The 22,323-nt window shown below is 35.0% G+C and overlaps 1 protein-coding gene across 4 annotated transcripts in view; it reads left to right on the top strand.

Annotated features, from left to right (window-relative positions):
• The window catches only part of VPS13A (vacuolar protein sorting 13 homolog A), a 271,791-nt gene that overhangs the window by 180,808 nt on the left and 68,660 nt on the right, over positions 1–22,323 (top strand). For all 4 annotated transcript variants that reach the window (XM_068974525.1, XM_068974527.1, XM_068974528.1 and 1 more), the window contains 8 exons: positions 1,261–1,419; positions 1,582–1,837; positions 3,488–3,648; positions 10,810–10,913; positions 13,536–13,818; positions 15,752–16,147; positions 16,562–16,666; positions 16,786–16,932. In XM_068974525.1, the coding sequence (XP_068830626.1) occupies positions 1,261–1,419; positions 1,582–1,837; positions 3,488–3,648; positions 10,810–10,913; positions 13,536–13,818; positions 15,752–16,147; positions 16,562–16,666; positions 16,786–16,932 (1,611 nt within the window). The remainder of the gene's footprint in view (positions 1–1,260; positions 1,420–1,581; positions 1,838–3,487; positions 3,649–10,809; positions 10,914–13,535; positions 13,819–15,751; positions 16,148–16,561; positions 16,667–16,785; positions 16,933–22,323) is intronic.

A 22,323-nucleotide genomic window follows, 5' to 3' on the forward strand; every position in this document is an offset into this window, starting at 1 on the left:
TATTGAGGATGTCCACATCACACATACTTTAATTTTAATCACAGCAGAGTTCAGATATTTCATTATGAGCCTTTCCACATGCTTCCTTGTTTGACCTCTGAATGTAATATTCAAACCCAAGACTGTCGCCTCATGGGCTTCTAATATAAATATTGTGTACTAGACACAATATTATGTACTAGACACTGTCTTAAATAATCTACTTTTGCTTTAAACCTTAAAACAAACTTCTGAAGAAGATACAGTTTTAAACTTCATTTTGATATATGATAGAACTAAAACTGTTGAAGTTAAAGGACTTCCATAAAGTTATACCTTTAAATTTGAAGAGGTGGAATGCAATACTGGCTGCAAAGTCCCCACTTATAAACTATCATCTTAAAATACTTATAGTATTTTCTTTTAGGTTATCTATCCCAAGTTTTCCTTGGTATCTGAAGAGTGTGTATATAAAAGAAAATACATTATTATTTACTTCAAATATAGTGTGAATTTATGTAATTATATAAATCAGAACCTTTAGATGGATGAAATTGTGCTTCTGAAGCAAGAGATTGTAGGATTATTAGCATATCTCCTCCCTAATAATGATTCTGTCAAATAATGGACAAATTTTCAGTGGCTTAAAGCCAGTTTAAGGAACAATGAGGGTGACTAGCTTGGTATTTCCAGCTTTTTGTATTAGGCCAGTACATTTGATTTTGCTCATTTTAGATAAAGGATTTGGATAAAGGAATTTCCTTGGTGGTTGTTAGGTCAGGATACTTACAGGTAGTAGACTTGTGAATCTTAAAAAGAGGTAGGTAGTTTGATTCATAGTGTGGCACTATTCTGCAACTATTGTTGGACTTTTTAAGTCCCTAGATCTCTGTTCTTTATATATAGCATTTATAACACCAGTAGGCTAACTTTTCTTGCCCTGAATTTCCACATGCTATGATGTATGTGCTTCTGATTTTTGTTCAGATGCTATATGCGTTTACTTATTAGGGTTTTATTTTCCCCTTCTAAATTATGTCTGCCGTTTTAGTGTAACTAAGGAGGAGAACTTTTCTTCCAGTATTGCCTCTGTCCAGGTGGCATTAGTTGGGTGAACTCCCAGTAATTCCAGTAAGGCAGTGGAACTGATAAAATGTATTGCTTTCTCTAATGTAGTGGTTGAAATTTGTCTGATGTTTGTTTTTCCTTTGTAAAATGAGTTATGCCATGCTCCTAGAAACAAATTTTTCTCATATTTCTATAATTTATTTGTCATTTTAGATGAAAAAGAAAGCCAAAAAGGCCATTGTTGAGTCAGGCACTGAAGAAGAAAATTACAGAGTACCAGAATATAAAACTGTCATCACTTTCTATTCAAAAGACCAGCTAAACATTACATTATCTAAATGTGGCCTTATAATGTTAAATAATTTAGCTGAGGTAAGAAAAGTTATTTGAAACTTTAATTTTGGGGTACTAGTCTGAGTTAACCCTTTGGTTAAAAAAAAGAAGTTTTTGTTAATTGTCATATATCTGTTAGTATTCTGCTTGTCATTCAGTTTTCTACATTTTCTTGTATTTATGATGACTCTTCCTTGCTAGGCATTTACAGAAGCTGCCACTGGATCTTCAGCTACCTTCATAAGGGATCTGGCACCTTTTATGATTTTAAATTCTCTTGGACTTAGTATTTCTGTTTCACCAAGTGAATCTTTTAGTGTACTCAACGTACCTATGGCAAAATCATATGTATTGAAAAATGAGGAGAGTTTAAGTATGGATTATATGCGAACTAAAGACAATGATCATTTCAATGCAATGACCAGCCTAAGCAGCAAACACTTCTTCATTCTTCTTAGTAAGTGATAAATTACCATCCTGGGGCTTTATTTTCTTTTAAATTATATTTTATATCCCACTTTACTTACTGCTGGTATCTCACAGGTTTTTTATTTCCTTCCTAATATGTTGCAAATTTTATTATTTCCTTTGCAGGGCATTGGTTGCTGTTGTCACTGTATTGCTATATTTCAAATTCTGGCTTTATTCACTACTTTATTTAGAGCATAATAATTTACTACTTTGGAGAAGAAAGTTATTAGATCTCTTCTTCAGTCAGTATTTATAGACAATAACTATCAGTGGTTTTTTAACCACTTTTAGTATAACTCAGTAAAATTCCAACAGTTTTGCAACTGAATGAATTCAGAATAAGGTTTGAATTCAGCCAATGGCACAAGATAATGATTTTGGGGTTTGTGAATGGTTTTTATCTTCTGCCTATTGAAGTAGTTTTTTTTTTTTTTCTTTGTTCTTTATGTTTCTCAGAAGAGAGGTAAAAAGTAAAAGTAAATACATTGTAAAATTATCATAGTATGTACTCATTGTATTCTTCAATGTATGTACATTGTAGTATGTACTCATTCTTCTCTTGGGAGGAGAAGGGAGCGAGAGAGGATGAGATTGATTGTATGGCATTATCGACTCAATGGACATGAATTTAAGCAAGCTCCGGGAAATAGTAAAGGACAGAGAAGCCTGGCATGCTGCGGTCCATGGAGTCACAAAGAGTTGGACATGACTAAATGACTGAACAACAAAACTCATTGTGAAGTTAAATATTAATTAGTCCCAAATCCTCACTCACAACAGTTTATGACATTTTGACAATTAAGTAGTTATGGAAAGAGGGACATTAGAAAAGTTACTTAGGCATGGAGGAGGGGTGCTAAAATTGATAGCTAGTGCTTTTTCCTAGTCAGTAGCTGATTCTTAACAGTGGCTAGGTTTCACATGTTTTCCCAACATTGTCTGTGAATTGTTCTCATCAATTGTACCTCTGTTTGCTTTTAAACTAACATTTTTATGGGATAGTAGGGGAGGCAGACAGGTTAGTTGCTCAGTCTTTGCAATCTCATGGACTGACTGTAGCCCACCAGTCTCCTCTGTCCATGGGATTCTCCAGGCAAGAATACTGGAGTGGGTTGCCACTTTCTTTTCTAGGGGAGAGGAATCTATAAATAGATAATTTACTCCCAATACAATAAATGTATATATTAGGTAAGGCTATATAAAACTGTAATCAAATCTTAGATATGACAAAGTGTCACAGCCTGTTGGAAAAATTAAAAACTGAAAACCGCAGCTACTTGGTAATTGCCGGTGACTGCCTGTTTTATTGTGATAACAAACCAAAGATCAGTATTCTTGTATTTTCTAGCAATTTTTCTCATCAGTCAGTTACTTTTAAAAGATTATGTTGTTGTCTTAGGTTTAACTTCTGGATGAGTTTTTTTCAGTTAAAAACTTTTTTTGTTAAAATACTTTGAAGGGTTTCAGTGAATGCTGTAGAAATGTATTGTGGATTCTTAAAACATCCCTTTGTATAGTTTTCAGTGATAATGTTTAAAAATTTAAGAAATTATCTGATGTTTCTGGCTTAAAATGTCTACCTAAAATTAATATATGATGATTTATGATCAATTTTAAATATGTATACTTAATTTAGCACCTGCTAACCACTCTACTGCTGATAAAATCCCTTTAACAAAAGTGGGACGACGACTGTACACTGTAAGACACAGAGAGTCTGGAGTTGAAAGATCAATTGTTTGTCAAATTGATGCAGTGGAAGGAAGTAAGAAGGTAACAATTCGCTCTCCAGTGCAGGTATGGAATGATTCACTTTTTTCTGAGGTCATATTTTGCATATTTATGTGCTATTAAAAAAAAAACAACTAAACTACCACCAAAAGTATGCAAATTATAATAGACATACAGCTAATAGCAAAAAGAATAATCATTATCAGTAATTATACTACTCTAATATGAATGTTTGTTATATTTGAAGAATTTTGTTGAATATACGTCTCATAATTTTTATAGGACTATTTTGTAAGTTTTTTAATTTTGTGAAAACAAATGTATCAATATTTTGTTTTAGGTCTTTGTGGTATGTATTCTTTTGTTTTAATTACAGAAATTTTGTATACCTTTATTGAGGTAAAATGGATGTACAATAAACTGCATATATTTAAAGCTGATGAATTTTGACAAAAAATACACTTATGAAACTGTCATCACAATCCAAGTAATAAACATAATTATCACCCCAAATGTTTCCTCATCCTGTTTTCCCCCATTCCCATGCATCTGCTTAACATGTACTTGTGGTACATTAGTTATAAATTTTATATAAATGAATGAAGTACAGAATGGAGTCTGACCTCTGTCACTAAGGAAAATTTTGTACGTATCAGTTTTCATGTTGCACATAGTCACGTGTTGTTGGGTTGTAATCTGTTCTATATATATACCACATGCTGTTTTTAATGAGTTTTTGTATATGATATGATGTAAGTGTTGAGGTTCATTTTTTTCACTTGGCTATTCGTTCTGACCAAGATTATCGTTTTTCCATTAAATTACCTTGATACTTTTGTCAAAAATAAACTGACCATTATCTTTCTGTGTAAGGCCTCTAATCTGCTTCATTGGTCTATTTATGTCAGTACCATTCTGTCTTGATCACTACTTTGTCCTCAGTCTTGAAATCAGGTAGTACAAGTTATCCCACTTTGTTCTTTTTCAAAGTTGTTTTGACTAGCCTAAGTCCTTTCCATTTCCATTTAATTTTAGACTTGAGTTTTCAGTTTTTATTTAGAAACTTTTATGGAATTAGCATTTTTAATATTAATTTTTGACTTTTTTTCTTGCTAGTATAAGTACATTTGGTTTTTGTATTAACTAGTATAATGCAGCCTTACTGGATAATTTTTTTCTAGTAGCTTTTTTCTAGGTGTATAGATAGTTGCGATGCCTGCAGATAAAAACATTTTTCCGCCTTCCTTTCCAGTCTTGGTGTTTATTGTCTTATTTTATTTTGTTTAGTTTATTTTACTAGGTACAATCTCCAATACAATTTGAATAGAAATTATGAAAGTGGATATTTTGTCTTATTCCCAGTCTTAGTGGAAAAGTATTTGGTCTTTCACCATTGAATGTGTTTTGAGCTGTAGCTTTTTTGTTCATGATCCTAGTTTACTGAGAGTTTTTATCAAAAATGAATGTTGGATTTTGTCAAATGATTTTTTGTCTTTACTGAGAGGAGTTTTTAAAAAAAATTTTTGGTACATTATTTATTTTTTTTAATTGAAGGATAATTGCTTTACAGAATTTTGTGATTTTCTGTCATACATCAACAGAATCAACCATAGGTACACCCATGTCCCCTCCCTCCCAAACCTCCTTCCCATCTCCCATCTCACCCCACCTTTCTAGAGTGTCACAGAGCCCCCGTTTGAGTTCCCTGAGTCATACAGCAAATTCCCACTGGCTATCTATTTTACATATGGTATTGTAAATTTCCATGTTATTACTGAAAGGATCTTTTTTAAAAAAATTGTTAATACGATTAAATACCATTGATTATTTTTTAATTACTATATTAGATAATGATTGACTGTTAATGTTAAATCAACCCTGCATTCCCAGGATAAATCTCATTTACTCATGAAGTATTAACCTTCATGAAATACTGTTTGATTGATTTGCTAAATTCATGTTTAGAATTTTTATATTCTTGAGGTGTATTGGTTTAGAGTTTTCTGGTAGTGTTTTTCTTACGTTAAGTTTTTAAACCACAATTTCACTTTAAGGGCTATTCATATTATCTGTCACTTTTTGAGTGAGCTCTTATAGTGATTATGTGTTGTTCCATGAAATTTGTCAATGAAGTATTTTTGCTTTGACTTCGAAGACTTTTATGTTTTACGTTATTTTCACTGGTTGTAGTAATTTAGATTGACAGTTATTTTTTCCATAGAATGTCATTCCACTGTCAACTGTATTACGTTGTTTCTGACCAGAGTGTGCTCTCTGTTCTTGTATGAAATGTGTAATTTTATTTTTATATAATTGTAAGATTTTTTTCCCCATTACTGGTTTGAAGCAATTTGGTTGTGATGAATCTTCGTCGAGTTTGTTTCATTTTTTTTGTACTTGAATTTATGCATTTATAGTTTTCATCAACTTTAGAAAAAAAAAATTTGCCATTGTATTCAGAAACTTTATTTCTGTCTTTCTCTTCTCTTCTTCATGGTTCACAGTAGGTTTATACTGATATTAGAGTGTTTAAACTTATGCTCTCTAATGCTCTGTTCACTTTTTCGTTCAGCTTTCCCCCACCCCCATGTTTCTGTTCTGATGTTAAGTTTCTATTGTTAAGTCTTTAGGTTTACATTTCTTTTCAGTGTCTCATTTGTCTTTAGTCAGTTCAGTTCAGTAGCTCAGTCGTGTCCGACTCTTTGCGACCTCATGAGTCGCAGCACGCCAGGCCTCCCTGTCCATCACCATCTCCCGGAGTTAACTCAGACTCACGTCCATTGAGTCCGTGATGCCATCCAGCCATCTCATCCTCGGTCGTCCCCTTCTCCTCCTACCTCCAATCCCTCCCAGCATCAGAGTCTTTTCCAATGAGTCAACTCTTTGCATGAGGTGGCCAAAGTACTGGAGCTTCAGCTTTAGCATCATTCCTTCCATCCCAGGGTTGATCTCCTTCAGAATGGGCTGGTTGGATCTCCTTGCAATCCAAGGGACTCTCAAGAGTCTTCTCCAACACCACAGTTCAAAAGCATCAATTCTTCGGCACTCAGCCTTCTTCACAGTCCAACTCCCACATCCATACATGACCACGGGAAAAACCATAGCCTTGACTAGACGGACCTTAGTTGGCAAAGTACTGTCTCTGCTTTTGAATATACTATCTAGGTTGGTCATAACTTTTCTTCCAAGGAGTAAGCGTCTTTTAATTTCATGGCTGCAGTCACCATCTTCAGTGATTTCAGAGCCCAAAAAAATAAAGTCTGACACTCTTTCCACTGTTTCCCCATCTATTTCCCATGAAGTGATGGGACCAGTGCCATGATCTTAGTTTTCTGAATGTTGAGCTTTAAGCCAACTTTTTCGTTCTCCTCTTTCACTTTCATCAAGAGGCTTTTTAGCTCCTCTTCACTTTCTGCCGTAAGGGTGGTGTCATCTCCATATCTGAGGTTATTGGTATTTCTCCCGGCAATCTTGATTCCAGCTTGTATTTCTTCCAGTCCAGCATTTCTCATGATGTACTCTGCATATAAGTTAAATAAGCAGGGTGACAATATACAGCCTTGACGTACTCCTTTTCCTCTTTGGAACCAGTCTGTTGTTCCATGTCCAGTTCTAACTGTTCCTTCCTGACCTGCATACAGATTTATCAAGAGGCAGGTTAGGTGGTCTGGTATTCCCATGTCTTTCAGAATTTTCCACAGTTTATTATGATCCACAGAGTCAAAGGCTTTGGCATAGTCAATAAAGCAGAAATAGATGTTTTTCTGGAACTCTCTTGCTTTTTCCATGATCCAGCGGATGTTGGCAATTTGATCTCTGGTTCCTCTGCCTTTTCTAAAACCAGCTTGAACATCTGGAATTTCACGGTTCACATACTGCTGAAGCCTGGCTTGGAGAATTTTGAGCATTAATTTACTATTGTGTGAGATGAGTGCAATTGTGCGGTAGTTTGAGCATTCTTTGGCATTGCCTTTCTTTGGAATTGGAATGAAAACTGACCTTTTCCAGTCCTGTGGCCACTGCTGAGTTTTCCAAATTTGCTTGCATATTGAGTGCAGCACTTTCACAGCATCATCTTTCAGGATTTGAAATAGCTTTACTGGAATTCCATCACATCCACTAGCTTTGTTCGTAGTGATGCTTTCTAAGGCCCACTTGACTTCACATTCCAAGATGTCTGGCTCTAGATTAGTGATCACATCGTCATGATTATCTGGGTCATGAAGATCTTTTTTGTACAGTTCTTCCGTGTATTCTTGGCACCTCTTAATATCTTCTGCTTCTGTTAGGTCCATACCATTTCTGTCCTTTATCGAGCCCATCTTTGCATGAAATGTTCCCTTGGTAGCTCTAATTTTCTTGAAGAGATCTCTAGTCTTTCCCATTCTGTTGTTTTCCTCTATTTCTTTGCATTGATTGCTGAAGAAGGCTTTCTTATCTCTTCCTGCTATTCTCTGGAACTCTGCATTCAGATGCTTATATCTTTCCTTTTCTCCTTTGCTGTTCGCCTCTCTTCTTTTCACAGCAATTTGTAAGGCCTCCCCAGACAGCCATTTTGCTTTTTTGCATTTCTTTTCCATGGGGATGGTCTTGATCCCTGTCTCCTGTACAGTGTCACGAAGCTCATTCCATAGTTCAACCAAGGTACTCTATCTATCAAATCTAGGCCCTTAAATCTCTTTCTCACTTCCACTGTATAATCATAAGGGATTTGATTTAGGTCATACCTGAATGGTCTAGTGGTTTTCCCTACTTTCTTCAATTTAAGTCTGAATTTGTCATATTTTTATGTCTAGAAGTTTAATTTGCATTTTTATTTACAATTTCCATGTCTTTTTATATATCTTCAATCTTTCCCCTAACTTTTGAATATATCAAGTATAGTTATATGTGTTTTAATATTCTAGTCTACTAATTTTATCATGAGTATCATTTCTGATTTGTTTCATTTTATTAATTTCTATTTTTATGGGTTATCTTTAAATTTTTGTGTGTCTAATAATTTTTTTACTGGATGCCTAAAATTGTGAATTTTACTTTGTCAGGTTCTTTAAATGTCTTTGTATTCCTTTATGTATTCTTGAGCTTAATTCTTCAATACAGTTATGTGAGTTAGAAAGTGATCCTCCTAATGCTTGTTTAAAAACGTTTTAGGTGAGGCTCAAGCAGTCTGTAGTTTAGGGCTAATTTTGCCCTTCTGAAGGGTAGAACCAATACCCTTTGTACTAAACAAGATTTTACCACTTTGGTTGGTGAGAAAAGGAGTTATGCATGAACAGCAGAGATTGTTCTGCCTCCCCCTTTCAAATGGATCTTTACTGAGCCTTGCTTAGCATACTCATGGGCATATGCCAGACACTGCTGAACTCTTAAAGTCTCAGGAGTCCCTTCTCTACAGCTCTCACCTCTCCATGCAGCTATCTCCTCTCTCATATAATGTGCTGTTAGATTAAGCCTTATTGGCTTTCCCACATTCTTATATCTCTCTCTTCAACTCAGACTGGGCTCTGTTTGATTTCTTCTCTGCACAGTAATCTAGAATTCTTACCACCTAGTAAAGACAGTAAGATGGAGTGACAGAATGGGGAGATAGTCTTAGGGCTTATCTTAGGATTTTTCTCTTCCTTTCCTTCTTTTTCTTCCTTCCTCCCTTTCCCAACCCTGGGTCTTTCTTTCCTGTGCTCTTTTGTCCACTGTTTAAAAACGATTACTTCCTGTGTATTTTTTAACCTCCTGTGTTTTATTTGTTTACTAGTATATTGGGAGGTTATATCTGGCCTATGTTGTTCCATCAGAGTTGAAAACAGAGATTCTTTCTCTTATTTTGATTTACAATAATACATAATGTTACTATGTCGCTCAGTCATGTCTGACTCTTTGTGACCCCATGGACTATAACCCAGTGGGCTGCTGTGTCCATCGGATTCTCCAGGCAAAGATACTGGAGTGAGTTGCCATTTCCTCCTCGAGGGGATCTTCCTGACCTGGGGGTCGAACCTGGGTCTCCTGCATTGCAAGCAGATTTTTTACTGTCTGAACCACCAGGAAAGCCCCGATATATAAGGATTTTAATTTTGATATATGTGTACAGTTTGAAGATGTGAGGCATGAAATTTACTCATACATCACGTTTCATATCTCTGGTAACATTGCCAGTTTGATGTTAAGTTGCTCACTCCTGTCTGACTCTGCAACCTCATGGACTGTAGCCCACAAGGCTCCTCTGTTCATGGGATATCCCAGGCAAGAATACTGGAGTGGGTTGCCATTTCCTCCTCCAGGGAATCTTCCTGACCCAGGGATTGAATCGGTGTTTCCTGCATTGCAGGCAGACTCTTTACCATCTGAGCCATCAGGGAAGCATTTCACACAATGAACTGTATTAAAAGATGACTGTTAGGCTGCTTTTATTATTGTTGATTACTTTTTAATTTTATTAAACAGTAAAATATTAATGTTTAATTTCTTATATGTACTTTCATAGAAATGAAAATATATTCCTCTTCTTTCAAATAAGTAAACAGCTTACCTAGAAATAAAATATAATATAGTTAATTGTTTATGTATTTATCAGTTCTTAATTTGCATTCAGCATATTTATATTTTGATATGATTTTTAAAATAGATTTTAGTAAGATATAGAAATAATATAAGAAAATAGTGTTACTAACCAATGTGTCTTTATCTGTCCCAAAGACAAATACAAGTAGAATTTTATCTGATAATGTGTATTAATCAAAATAATGTTAATCATTTACATCACTATTGTATGCAACTCATTGGATGAGATACTCTTTACATACTTTTTCATTCAATGAGTAGTGTACAACAGTGATGTAAAAAAGTAGACATTTGCCAGACAGTGGCTTTTTTGCACTTTTCTCATATAGGCATCTAAAACTGTGATGTCATATTTTTCTTATTAATTTTTTCTACTGTGTTTGTCTGAAGGAAGAAGTTATTCCTGTATCACTGTCAAGAAGATGTTATCTTATTTTTTTCTAGGATTTTTAAAAGTTTTGTTTGTGAAATTCCTTTTCTCTAAAACTGTAGAAACTTTCTTTTTTATTTTTTAGCATGGATATTTGCATGTTTGAATTGTTTTTCTAATTTATATGAGGAAAATAAATATTGCCTGATAATTCCTTTTTTGGGATATTTAGATGGAATACTTATGTCTTTAGAGTCTTAGATTACTGATACTAAATGTTATTTTTTCTTTCCCAGATTAGAAATCATTTTTCAATACCACTTTCTGTTTATGGAGGAGACACGTTATTGGGAACGGCTTCACCTGGAAGTGAATTTAACATACCCTTAGCATCTTACCGGTGATTTTGTTTTCTTTATCTTTTTGTTTGCCCTGTGGTCTCTTATAGACAGTTTATGATTTGGCAGTGATATCTATCTTTAAGTTATCAAACTGTGATGAAATTTATCTTATTAATATCTCTTAATTTATTTAAGTTTTGGCACTCTTAAAATTTTAAAGTAATATTTAACTTAATATGCATAACATGTAAATTATCTTTACTTTTCCTAGTAAATACAAATTACATGGTTGCAATATAACTATCAGAGTCATAGTCATGTAGATTTTTAACAAATTTCTAACTGAACATGATTGGTGCCTTCTAGATTTTATTACACTATTATAAAGTGATTTTTGCTTTTCAATTGTTTTATAATTAATTTTTTAGAAATTTCTTTAGACAATGTGAAATATTTTGTCTTTTTATCTACATGCTCAAGCTCAGTTGCTAAATCATGTCCAACTCTTTGCAACCCCATAGACTGTAGCCCTCTAGGCTTCTCTGTCCATGGAATTTTCTAGACAAGAGTACTGGAATGGGTTGCCATTTCCTTCTCCAGGGGATTTTCCTGATCCGGGGATCAAACCCATATCTCCTGATTGGCAGGTGATTCTTTATCACTGAGCCATCTGGGAAGCTTTTATCTGCCTATCTATCTATTAATTGCTCATTGATAGTATTGTAATGTAAATAGAACTAGACAGTTCATTCTTGAACGCTATAGATGACCCTCATGCAGTCAAATACCCACATTCACTTGTCCCTCAGTATTCAGTTCTTCTCACTCAAAAACCTCTTGCTGATTATCTGTCTCTCATGTTTTCTCTTTATTTCTTAAACTTTTCCTTTAACTTTGCATGTTTCTGTAATTCAGCTCTGTCCTTCAGAAAGAAAGTTTTTGAGGAAAATTGTCACCTCTGCAAAATACTCTGCGGCCAGTCTAGAAAGAGTTAAATAGAGTTTCACATGCTCAGCCTGCAGTGTACAGTTGTTTTTATTTTTTGGTACCTATAGTTTTCTTATAACCAGTAGTTATCTTTTCAATATTACATTTCCCATGTGACTGATATCTCTTTAAGAGGAAAGACTGACTGACTTGTGCATTTTCAGTTTTGCCTTCTCATTGGTAAATAATGGGTCCAATAAATGTCTTGATAAACTGGATGTGAGTGTATTGGCATTAGTTTAATGTAGAGACAATTAAGCTTTTATTTTTAAGTGTTAGAAGTAAGAGTGAAAAAAAGAATGAAATACAGAGAATGTAGAAGTAAAAAAGGCTAAATCTGTAACTGATTTGACAGGTAACTCTGTGGGTCTAAGGAGGGGGTGGTGGTAAAAGAGTTTAATATTATTTTACAGTCCAGAGTGCCAATAGCTGAAAGTTCTTGAAAAAAAAAAAGACACAGAGAGGTAGATGTGGAGGGTTCATAGTTCACTCTAGCAAATTTAAGGCACCATCAGACATCATTACAGAGTATGTATTAGATATGTAAAATTTGGGGGATGGAGCTTAAGAAAATAATGATAGCTAGAGATAATATTGACAGTTGTCACACAGTAAGGGATAGTGTCACAGTCACACTAATTATAGTTTTACAAGTATAAAAACATTTAAGTGTTTACACTTGGGCACACTTTAAACTTAAAAAATTATTAAACCCAAGTACAGTTGCAATGTAAACAAAGAATGTGATATTTAAGTATAAGATTTAATCGTAAGTGAAGTGCAGTCGCTCAGTCGTGTCTGACTTTGCGACTCCATTGACTGTAGCCTACCAGGCTTCTCCGTCCATGGTATTTTCCAGGCAAGAGTACTGGAGTGGGTTCCACTTCCTTCTCCAGGGGATCTTTCTGACCCAGGGATTGAACCAAGGTCTCCCACATTGCAGGCAGATACTTTACTCTCTGAGCCACCAGGGAAGCCACTGATCATATGTGACATCCAATACTTTTTATCACTGTCTTCTTGCAGTCACTGCAATAACTTCTGTAATGCTATCCAACATTTCAGTAAAGTTAAAGTGTTAGTTGCTTAGTCGTGTCCCAACTCTCTGCAACCCCATAGTCTGTAGCCCACCAGGCTCCTTAGTCCATGGGATTCTCCAGGCAAGTATGCTGGAGTGGGTTGCTATTTCTTACTCCTGCTCAATAAAGTTAAGTATCTATTGAAAGCCTTCATTTGATTAACCTTGAAAAGCTGGTGATTAATTTTTCGATAGAAATATATTTTTGGTTCATGAACTCAGTCATGGTACATACTTGGGACCACGTATCCAGGAAAGCCACCTTCTTTAAGTGTGTAAGTCCCATCTGTAGGTGTGTGTGTTGCATATATGACCTGTATGATAATGTATTTTCTGCAAGAAACCAGTTATGAGCTTGTAAACATACTTTTAAGACAGCAGGTTTATATGAAAACTACTTTCCTTTTGAAAGCCAAATAACTTCATTACTTTACAGAAAGTTAAAATGCTTGTATGCATCTGTATATCTGTCTTACCTATCTCTAAGAATGTGAAAATATAAAAATTTATAACAGTAGTATGGAGAAAGATAACATCACTGTTCTAAAGCTGCAATCAAATAATTTACGTTTTCTTTTAAAGCATTTTAAAGCATATTGTTTAATCTTTTATGTAGATCACTACTTTCTCTGAAGCCAGAAGATGCAGACTATCAGATGTGTGAAGGAATTGACTTTGAAGAAATGATAAAACAAGATGGTACTTCTTTCAAGAAGAAATGTAGACCTATAAACCCTTCCAGGAAGCCATTTATCATTCATATAGTCCCAGAAAAAGATAATTTGACATATATGTCAGTGTATTCAGAAGACCATTGGGACTTACCATACATAATACATTTGTGGCCACCTATTCTACTCCGAAATCTTCTTCCTTACAAAATTGCTTATTACATAGAGGTATCCTGGTATTTTTTAATGCCTTCTTGTCTTTGATTTTGTAGCTTTAGTTATTTAAAATTATGAGTAATAAAGTAGTGTTTTAAAATTCTAATAAAAATTTTAGAACTGGTGAACAGACAGTATAGATTTTCTTCAAATGAAAATGTTTCAATGATGTTATATAAAAGAAGATGAAAAATTTTTTTCCATTGATTTACCTTAGAAATATGGTTACTAAGTTGGATATAATTTATATGTACAACTATGATATGCCATTTAAAAATCATGTGTGAAAGTACTAGATACTCCTGTAGAAAATTTTAGAAATTAGAGATAGATTGTCTGTAATCACATTATCTGAAGGTATCTTCTGATGAAGATATCATTTCAGTTCTAAAATATATTTTTCAATCTTTTCCATGCATGTATATTTTATATGTTTTTGAAAGATGGATACTAACTTTTCAAATAAGTATGAGAATTAGTATGAAAATAATAGTACTAGACTTAAAACCTGCTACATTATATTATTCTCATACCTTTAGGTTTCTAAAAGAATTTTATGCTTATAAAAATCCTTTTTCTTTTAAATACTCTTTGTTTTAAGAGATTGCATCTGATTCCTTCCTGTTGCTATAATAGGAATCTCGCCATCTTAGGATTTTAAGTAAATATTCCATTTACCATTGCTTATCATATGTAAGAAAGTAATTCTTCATTGAAATCTATTATTTGTTTTGTTGGAATCTGTTATTAATGATTGGAATTTACTATGTGTTTATATTTTTCTGTCAAACTATTTTTCGGAGGTTTTCATCTGTGGTTTAAGAATATCTATTTTCCATATAGTTGGCAATTAAGATAGTAGTTAAGAATTGCCTCTTTACTATCAGATAGATTTGAGACTGAATCTTAGCTCTATCTCTTACTAGCCCTGGGCCTTTAGGTGAGTTATATTATCTTTCTAAATCATTTGTCCTATCTTATAAAAGAGTGATGGTAATAAAACTTTCATGACTGGGATATGGGGAAAATCAAATAATGTAGTAAAGGACTGTGCACAGGGCCTGACAGGCATATGGTTTCTACTGGTTAACCTCTCTAGCACCACCAGCACCACTATTCTGTTTTGTGGAACATGTCAGGTATTGATAAACTTAACATTGTTTTTGCCTTAAGTAATTTAAAGTCTTAAGATGAAGAGGTTCCTATGTTATAACAACAGGAGGGAACCAGATTAGAGATGCTAGGAAAACAGGTGAAATTCCCAGATGGGCTATCTGTTCCATTTTAGTAGAACTTTTAACTTGATGGCTTTAGGGATAACATTCTGTTTGCTAGTTTTTGAAAGAGATGATCAATTTTTAGAAAGGTAGTTTACTTGTGGTATGGAGAAGGACTTAGAGGAGTTAAGAGCTGTTAGGAGACTTTTAAAAGGAGGAGTTACAGTGACATGAACTAAGGTAATGCAGGTGTGGATGTACAGAAATGAACAGTTTTGAGAGTTTTGTCAGATGCAATATAAAAACTTACTGGAAATGGGTTATGAGAGTTTGTTAAAAATCAAGAATGGGAGTTGGTAGGGATTGCTTATTTTGGATTACATACAGTTTTCATTATTTTATACTTTTCACAACTAAAATCACTAGTATTAATAGATAAGATTTATTTTTACTAATTATAGTGTTTTATAGTCTTCATTATTGCCAGCAGAATTTCTCATTATATTATTTAATTTTATTTTCACAATAGTCCTTTGAAGTAGATCATTTAGACCTTTTATAGAAGTTTACACAGTTGACAGAATTAGAACTTGAACATAAGCCTTTTGACTTTTTCTGACAGAGGTATTTCAAAAGCATTTTGTAGAGCATTCAAAATCATTAAGTAGAATATTTTAGCATATTATTCCCAAGCATTAAAAATTGACTATATTTTTTTTTTATTATAGGGGATTGAACATAGAGTTTTTACTCTCCATGAAGGCCATTCAGCACAGCTTTGTACTGTACAGTTGGATAAAGCCAGGCTACATTTAAAATTACTTGACTATCTTAATCATGATTGGAAAAGTGAATATCATATAAAACCTAATCAACAAGATATTAGTTTCATCAGTTTTACTTGTGTTACAGAAATAGAAAAGACTGATTTAGATATTGCTGTCCATGTGACTTATAATACTGGGCAGACTGTTATGGCATTTCATAGTCCTTATTGGATGGTTAATAAAACTGGTCGAATGTTACAGTATAAAGCAGATGGAATTCATCGAAAGCATCCACCTAATTATAAAAAGCCAGTTCTCTTTTCATTTCAGCCAAAGCACTTTTTCAATAACAATAAGGTATGTGAAGTTTTTTTTTAAACTTTCATTCTTCTTTAGCTACTTTTCACTCCTTTTTGGTTTGTTTTGAAAAATAAAATATTATGAAACAGGTAGAAATAATATTTGTGAAATATTTGAGGTTAGAAAGATTGGAATTTAGTATTGGAAAAGTTTTAGTGCATTAATAATATAACAGTAGTAGTAGTGTTGTTAGTCGCTCAGTCGTTTCCTACTCTTTGCGACCTCATGGACTGTGGCCCGCCAGGGTCCTCTCTCCATGGGATTCTCCAGGCAAGAATACTGGAGTGGATTGCCATTCTCTTCTCCAGAATATAACGTTAGTTTAGGCTAAAAAGCAAAAAAATATATCAGCTTAGGTAGGAATTTTCAAAGGTACCTAAATACTAACATATTTGAAATATTTTTTTCTAGGTTCAGCTTATGGTAACTGATAGTGAATTGTCAGATCAATTTTCAATTGATACAGTTGGTAGTCATGGAGCTGTTAAATGTAAAGGCCCCAAAATGGAATATCAAGTGAGTTCATTCTATGCTCATCTGGAGACTTTTATTTAAGCTCTGTTAAGTAATTGATTTTTATAAGAATGTTATGATAATGAAATAGTTTTTGAAATGTTCCTTTTTTATCCCCATAGGTTGGTGTCACTATAGACCTTAGCAGTTTTAACATTACCAGAATTGTCACATTTACCCCCTTTTTTTTGATTAAAAACAAAAGCAAATATCATATATCAGTGGCTGAAGAGGGAAATGATAAATGGCTCTCTGTTGATTTGGAGCAGGTGGGTAAATGAATTTCAAAAATTCATTTTTGACTCTTTCGAATTTTATTTCTTCTTGAAGTTGGATACCTGAAATCACTGTGTAGTGTTTTATCTGTCCACCCCCACCTCCCAATTTTGTTTCAGTTCCATGAAAATTTCGAGTATTTATTTGTACCAGAATAAACCAAATAAATGATTTATTTTAATTATTTAAGCTTGAGTATTGTCATCTAGGAATGCATTGCTTTGTAAAAGAGGTTGACACTAACTGGATGGGGTTAAATATAACAGTAGAAGATGGGATAATGCAGCATCATTGCAGCAAAGTGATGAAGGTAAATTGGTAAATTTATTCTCTTCAGGAAGATTTTAGAAATGCCTTTATAGAGTAGATTGCTAACTACTTTAAAAAAACAGTAGTGTCTTAGGAATAAAGTTTTGATTCTGCTTTGTCTGTAAGTTGTTAGGTGTGTGCCTGAAGTTAATAGAATATTTTACTTCTGAAGAAATTTTGTTCTAAGTATGTTATGATTATAAGAGAAGTATTTGCTATTTTTATTTTTTAATTTTTTTAACTTTTTATTTTTACTTTATTTTACTTTATAATACTGTATTGGTTTTGCCATACATTAACATGAATCCACCACGGGTGTACATGCGATCCAAAACATGAACCCCCCTCCCACCTCCCTCCCCACAACATCCCTCCGGGTCATCTTTGAAGCTATCCTCTATAATCGTTTATTATTCTTGAATTACATCCTTTAATTTAGCATTTCCTTTTGAGCTGGTTGGCAGTAAATACCATCAGTTTTTGTTTATCCATCATCTTTCCTTTATGATAATTTTTCTTGATAATTCCTGTTTTTTGCAACATGTTGTACCATTTACTATATTCTGGGTTCCATTTTTGTTGAAAATTCTGCTGTGATTCTGTCATTTCTTTGGAAGTTATCTTTTCCTCTCCTGCCTTCGTGGAGTTCTCTTTGTCTTTGTTCTGCAGTCTTACAGCTGTTTGTCTGCATGTGGGTTCTTTTTATATATCCTGCTTGGATACTTTATTCCTAGGTCTATAGATTATTTCATACCTTATGTAAAATTTGCAGTGATTATGTTTTTAAATACTGCCATTCTTAAATACTCCTGTTTCTTTCTTCTGGATCTTTAATCAAATTTATTCTAGACCTTTATATTCTCTCTTCCATATATCTTACTTTTTTTTTTTTTTACATTTTCTATCTGTATAACTCTTTCCTTTATTTTGGATAAATTCTGCCTATATAGTTTTCATAATTTACACTTTTAGTGTATATATATCATACAGTGTGTGTGTATGTATGCTATTTGAACCTTCAACTGAGCTTTTTATTTGAATAGTTATATTTCTCATTTTTAGAAGTTGTATCTTTTTTCATGTTTACCTGTTCATTCATTTTTTTCAACAAATATTTATTGTGTACTCTTTACGTGCCATATTTTAACAAAACCACAAGTCCCTGTCCTGTATAGTTTACATTTCAGTGGGAGCTTGGGGAACCATTAAATTGATAATGCCATAGTCAATTAGTAAAATACATCGTATATTTAAAGGTGACAAGTCTAATAGAGAAAAAGGAAATAAGACAGGCTAAGAGGTATTTTGAGTTCTAATATGCAAGGAGTGGGGTGTAATTTTACATAATGTAGTCAAGGATGAGACTTGTTGAGGTCACATTTGAACAGATATGGAAAAAGTGTGCAGGGCTTCCCAGGTGGTGCAGTGGCAAAGAATCTGTCTGCCAATGCAGGAGACTTAAGGGATGCAGATTCGATCCCTGGGTTGGAAAGATCCCTTGGAGTAGGAAGTGGCAACCCACTCCAGTATTCTTGAGAGGAAAATTCCATGGACAGAGGAGTCTGGCAGGCTATAGTCCATGGGATCCCAAAGAGTCAGCCATGACTGAGCACACACATACTGAAGAAAGTGTTAGAGGTACGCTTGTCAAGAGTGCAGCCGAGCTGGAAGCTCAGCTGCCAGGTACAGAAACAACTGATTCAGTTCAGTTCAGTTCAGTCACTCAGTTGTGTCCCGACTCTTTGCGACCCCATGAACCGCAGCACGCCAGTCCCCCCTGTCCATCAACAACTGCCGGAGTCTACCCAAACCCATGTCCATCGAATCAGTGATGCTATCTAGCCATCTCATCCTCTGTCATCCCCTTCTCCTCCTACCCTGTCTTTCCCAGAATCAGGGTCTTTTCAAATGAGTCAGGTCTTCGCATCAGGTAGCCAAAGTATTGGAGTTTCAGCCTCAGCATCAGTCCTTCCAGTGAACACCCAGGCCTGATCTCGTTTAGGATGGACTGGTTGGATCTCCTTGCAGTCCAAGGGACTCTCAAGAGTCTTCTCCAACACCACAGTTCAAAAGCATCAATTCTTCGGCACTCTGCTTGCTTTATAGTCCAACTCTCACATCCATACATGACCACTGGAAAAAGCATAGCCTTGACTAGATGGACTTTTGTTGACAAAGTAATGTCTTTGCTTTTTAATATGCTGTCTAGGTCGGTCATAACTTTCCTTCCAAAGAGTAAGCGTCTTTTAATTTCATGGCTGCAATCACCATCTGCAGTGATTTTGGAGCAGAGAAAAATAAAGTCAGCCACCGTTTCCACTGTTTCCCCATCTGTTTGCCACAAAGTGATGGGACCAGATGCCATGATCTTAGTGTTCGGAATGTTGAGCTTTAAGCTGATTAAGACAACAAGTCAAAGTAAAAGTGACAGTCAGGACTTTAATGACTTACTGCGGTAGTATAAGTAAGAGGCTAAAGTGAAGAACACACCAACTCCTTTTTTTCTCTTTTTCCTATGAAACAGACAGGAGTTGGTTAGGGTTGAGGTGGATCAATGAGGGTAGTGTCATTGTCAGGGGAGCCCTGAACAAAAAGCTGGTACTGTTTTATGGATCTAGGGGATGTGAGAAAGCAAAGGAATGGGGCTAAGAGTGGAATAGTACTGAGTACCAAGTCAGAATAGAGAAAAAAATATTATTGTATCCCCCTCTTTCCTTAATAGAGATCTTGCAGAAGTTCCTGAGGAAGGCCTCTGCCAAAAGCCCTGATAAAGAGGCCTGTGAATACAGGTGCCCATAGTAGGAATGCAGGTACTTGTAAGGGCATGACTAGAAATGAGGTTGAATTCTTGAGAATGAAGTGCACTGCATTCTGGCCATGCACCTAGTCTGGTGTGGGGAGGGCTGCTTTGCCCTGTGAAACCTGTCAAATAAAGATAAAGCCTTTATAATTGCCACTGGTAGGACCTGAAAAGTTGCACATAGATTTTTAGCCAGGAGCTGGACCCCTCAGTTCATTTCAGTCAGTCAGTCATGTCCAATTCTGCGACCCCATGGACTACAGCATGCCAGGCTTCCCTCTCCATCACCAACCCCTGGAGCTTGCTCAAACTCATGTCCATCAAGTCAGTGATGCCATTCAACCATCTCATCCTCTGTTGTCCCCCTGTCCTCCTGCCTTCAGTCTTTTCCATCAGGTGGCCAAAGTATTCGAGTTTTAGCTTCAGCATCAGTCCTTCCAATGAATATTCACCACTGATTTCCTTTAGGATGGACTAGTTTGATCTCCTTGGCAGTCCAAGGGACTCTCAAGGGTCTTCTCCAGCACCACAGTTCAAAAGCATCAATTCTTTGGTGCTCGGCTTTCTTTATAGTCCAACTCTCACATCCATACATGACTACTGGAAAAACCGTAGACTTGACTATGTGGACCTTTGTCAGCAAAGTAATGTCTCTGCCTTTTAATATGCTGTCTAGGTTTGTCTTAGCTTTTCTTCCAAGAAGCAAGTGTTTTTTAATTTCATGGCTGCAGTCACCATCTGCAGTGATTTTGGAGCCCAAGAAAATAAAGAAAATAAATTGCTGGACCCCTCAGCAATGTGGATATCTGGGGAAGGAGCAGTAAAGACAAAAGATTACCCAGGGTCAATAATCTAAAGTAAGAGAATATTTGGCATGAGGATAGCAAAAGAGGCCAGTATTATTGGAGAGGGAAAAGTAGAAGAGAACAAGACTTACCAATGATAAAAAGTAATTTTGTAGAACTTTGAGACCCATTACACGGATTTTAACTTTTGCTCTGAGTGAAATGGAGAGGGCTGTTGGAGGGTTTGAACAGTGATTAAACACAGTAGGCTCTCAGCAAATATTTGTTGAATGAATATATGAATATTTTTGGCAAATGTTTCATGTGTCCTCATTTGAGTCCGTGGATTCTTAGTTTGTTGGATGTAGTGCATGTGTGCATGCTAAGGTGTTTGATTCAGTCATGTCCAACTCTTTGCAAACCTATGGACTGTAGCCTGCCAGGCTCCTCTGTATATGGGATTCTCCAGGCAAGAATACTGGAGTGGGTTGCCATGCCCTCCTCCGGGGGATCTTCCTGACCCAGGGATCCCACCTGTGTCTCTTACATCTACTGCCTTGGCAGGCAAGTTCTTTACCACTAGTACCACATAGAACTCTCCATATATCTAGATGCTAAGATTATAATTCCAGCTTTGTGTTACTATATATATTTTTTAGGTATATCTTTTTCCATACTTTCATTACAGTAGTTTTATGTCTTGATTTATATGTCAATTGCAGGTAAGATTATTAGCTCTTCTGTTTTTAAAAACCTAATCTATAGCATCTATCTTCTAATAGTTTCTGTTTACGGTAATTGCAATTATAAACACATAACAGGTTATTATTTTTTACTTTCTCTTTTGTCAATTTCAGCTTTCCTTAAGATAAATTTCTATTCTAGTTTAAATTCTTTGCATTTTAATTTTGACTTACAGTAGTCAACTTTAACATGCAATTTATGGTTATTAGCTATGTTGATAAACTTATATAAACTTATATATAAAACTTATTTATAAAATTTTTTTTCCCACTACAAAAGACAAGTACTTTGGTACTTTCTCTAGTCTCAGGAGGTCGAGCAAGAAACTCTTTCAAAAGGTATAGCATATATTACTAAACATAAAACATACATTTTAAAGCCAAGTCTACCAGGAAGTAGCAAGGCTTGGGGGTGTTCAAAGAGCACATAATTTTTAGTCTTGTTAGTTCCTCCTGGGAAATATGCTTGGCTTAGTATTGTTACCGTTTTGAGTTTCCCAGGTAAGTTTCCCAGATGACTTTCCCAGATAAGTGTTGCAAGAAGCCCTGAATGGGAACTTTCTCAGCCTCTTACAGCCTTAACCATGTCCCATGTCTAGTTCCATTAATTACTTTTTATGACTGAATAAAACTGACTTTAACAAGCTAAGGCACTTGGCACCAACATCAAGGTTCTGCTACATTGCCCTCAGGTCATATGATGAGGATCTCATACATCTCATTGAATTATGTGGTTACCAGCCTGGT

Source organism: Capricornis sumatraensis, chromosome 6 (genome assembly GCF_032405125.1).
Source record: "Capricornis sumatraensis isolate serow.1 chromosome 6, serow.2, whole genome shotgun sequence".
In the NCBI taxonomy this organism is placed as follows: Eukaryota; Metazoa; Chordata; class Mammalia; order Artiodactyla; family Bovidae; genus Capricornis; species Capricornis sumatraensis.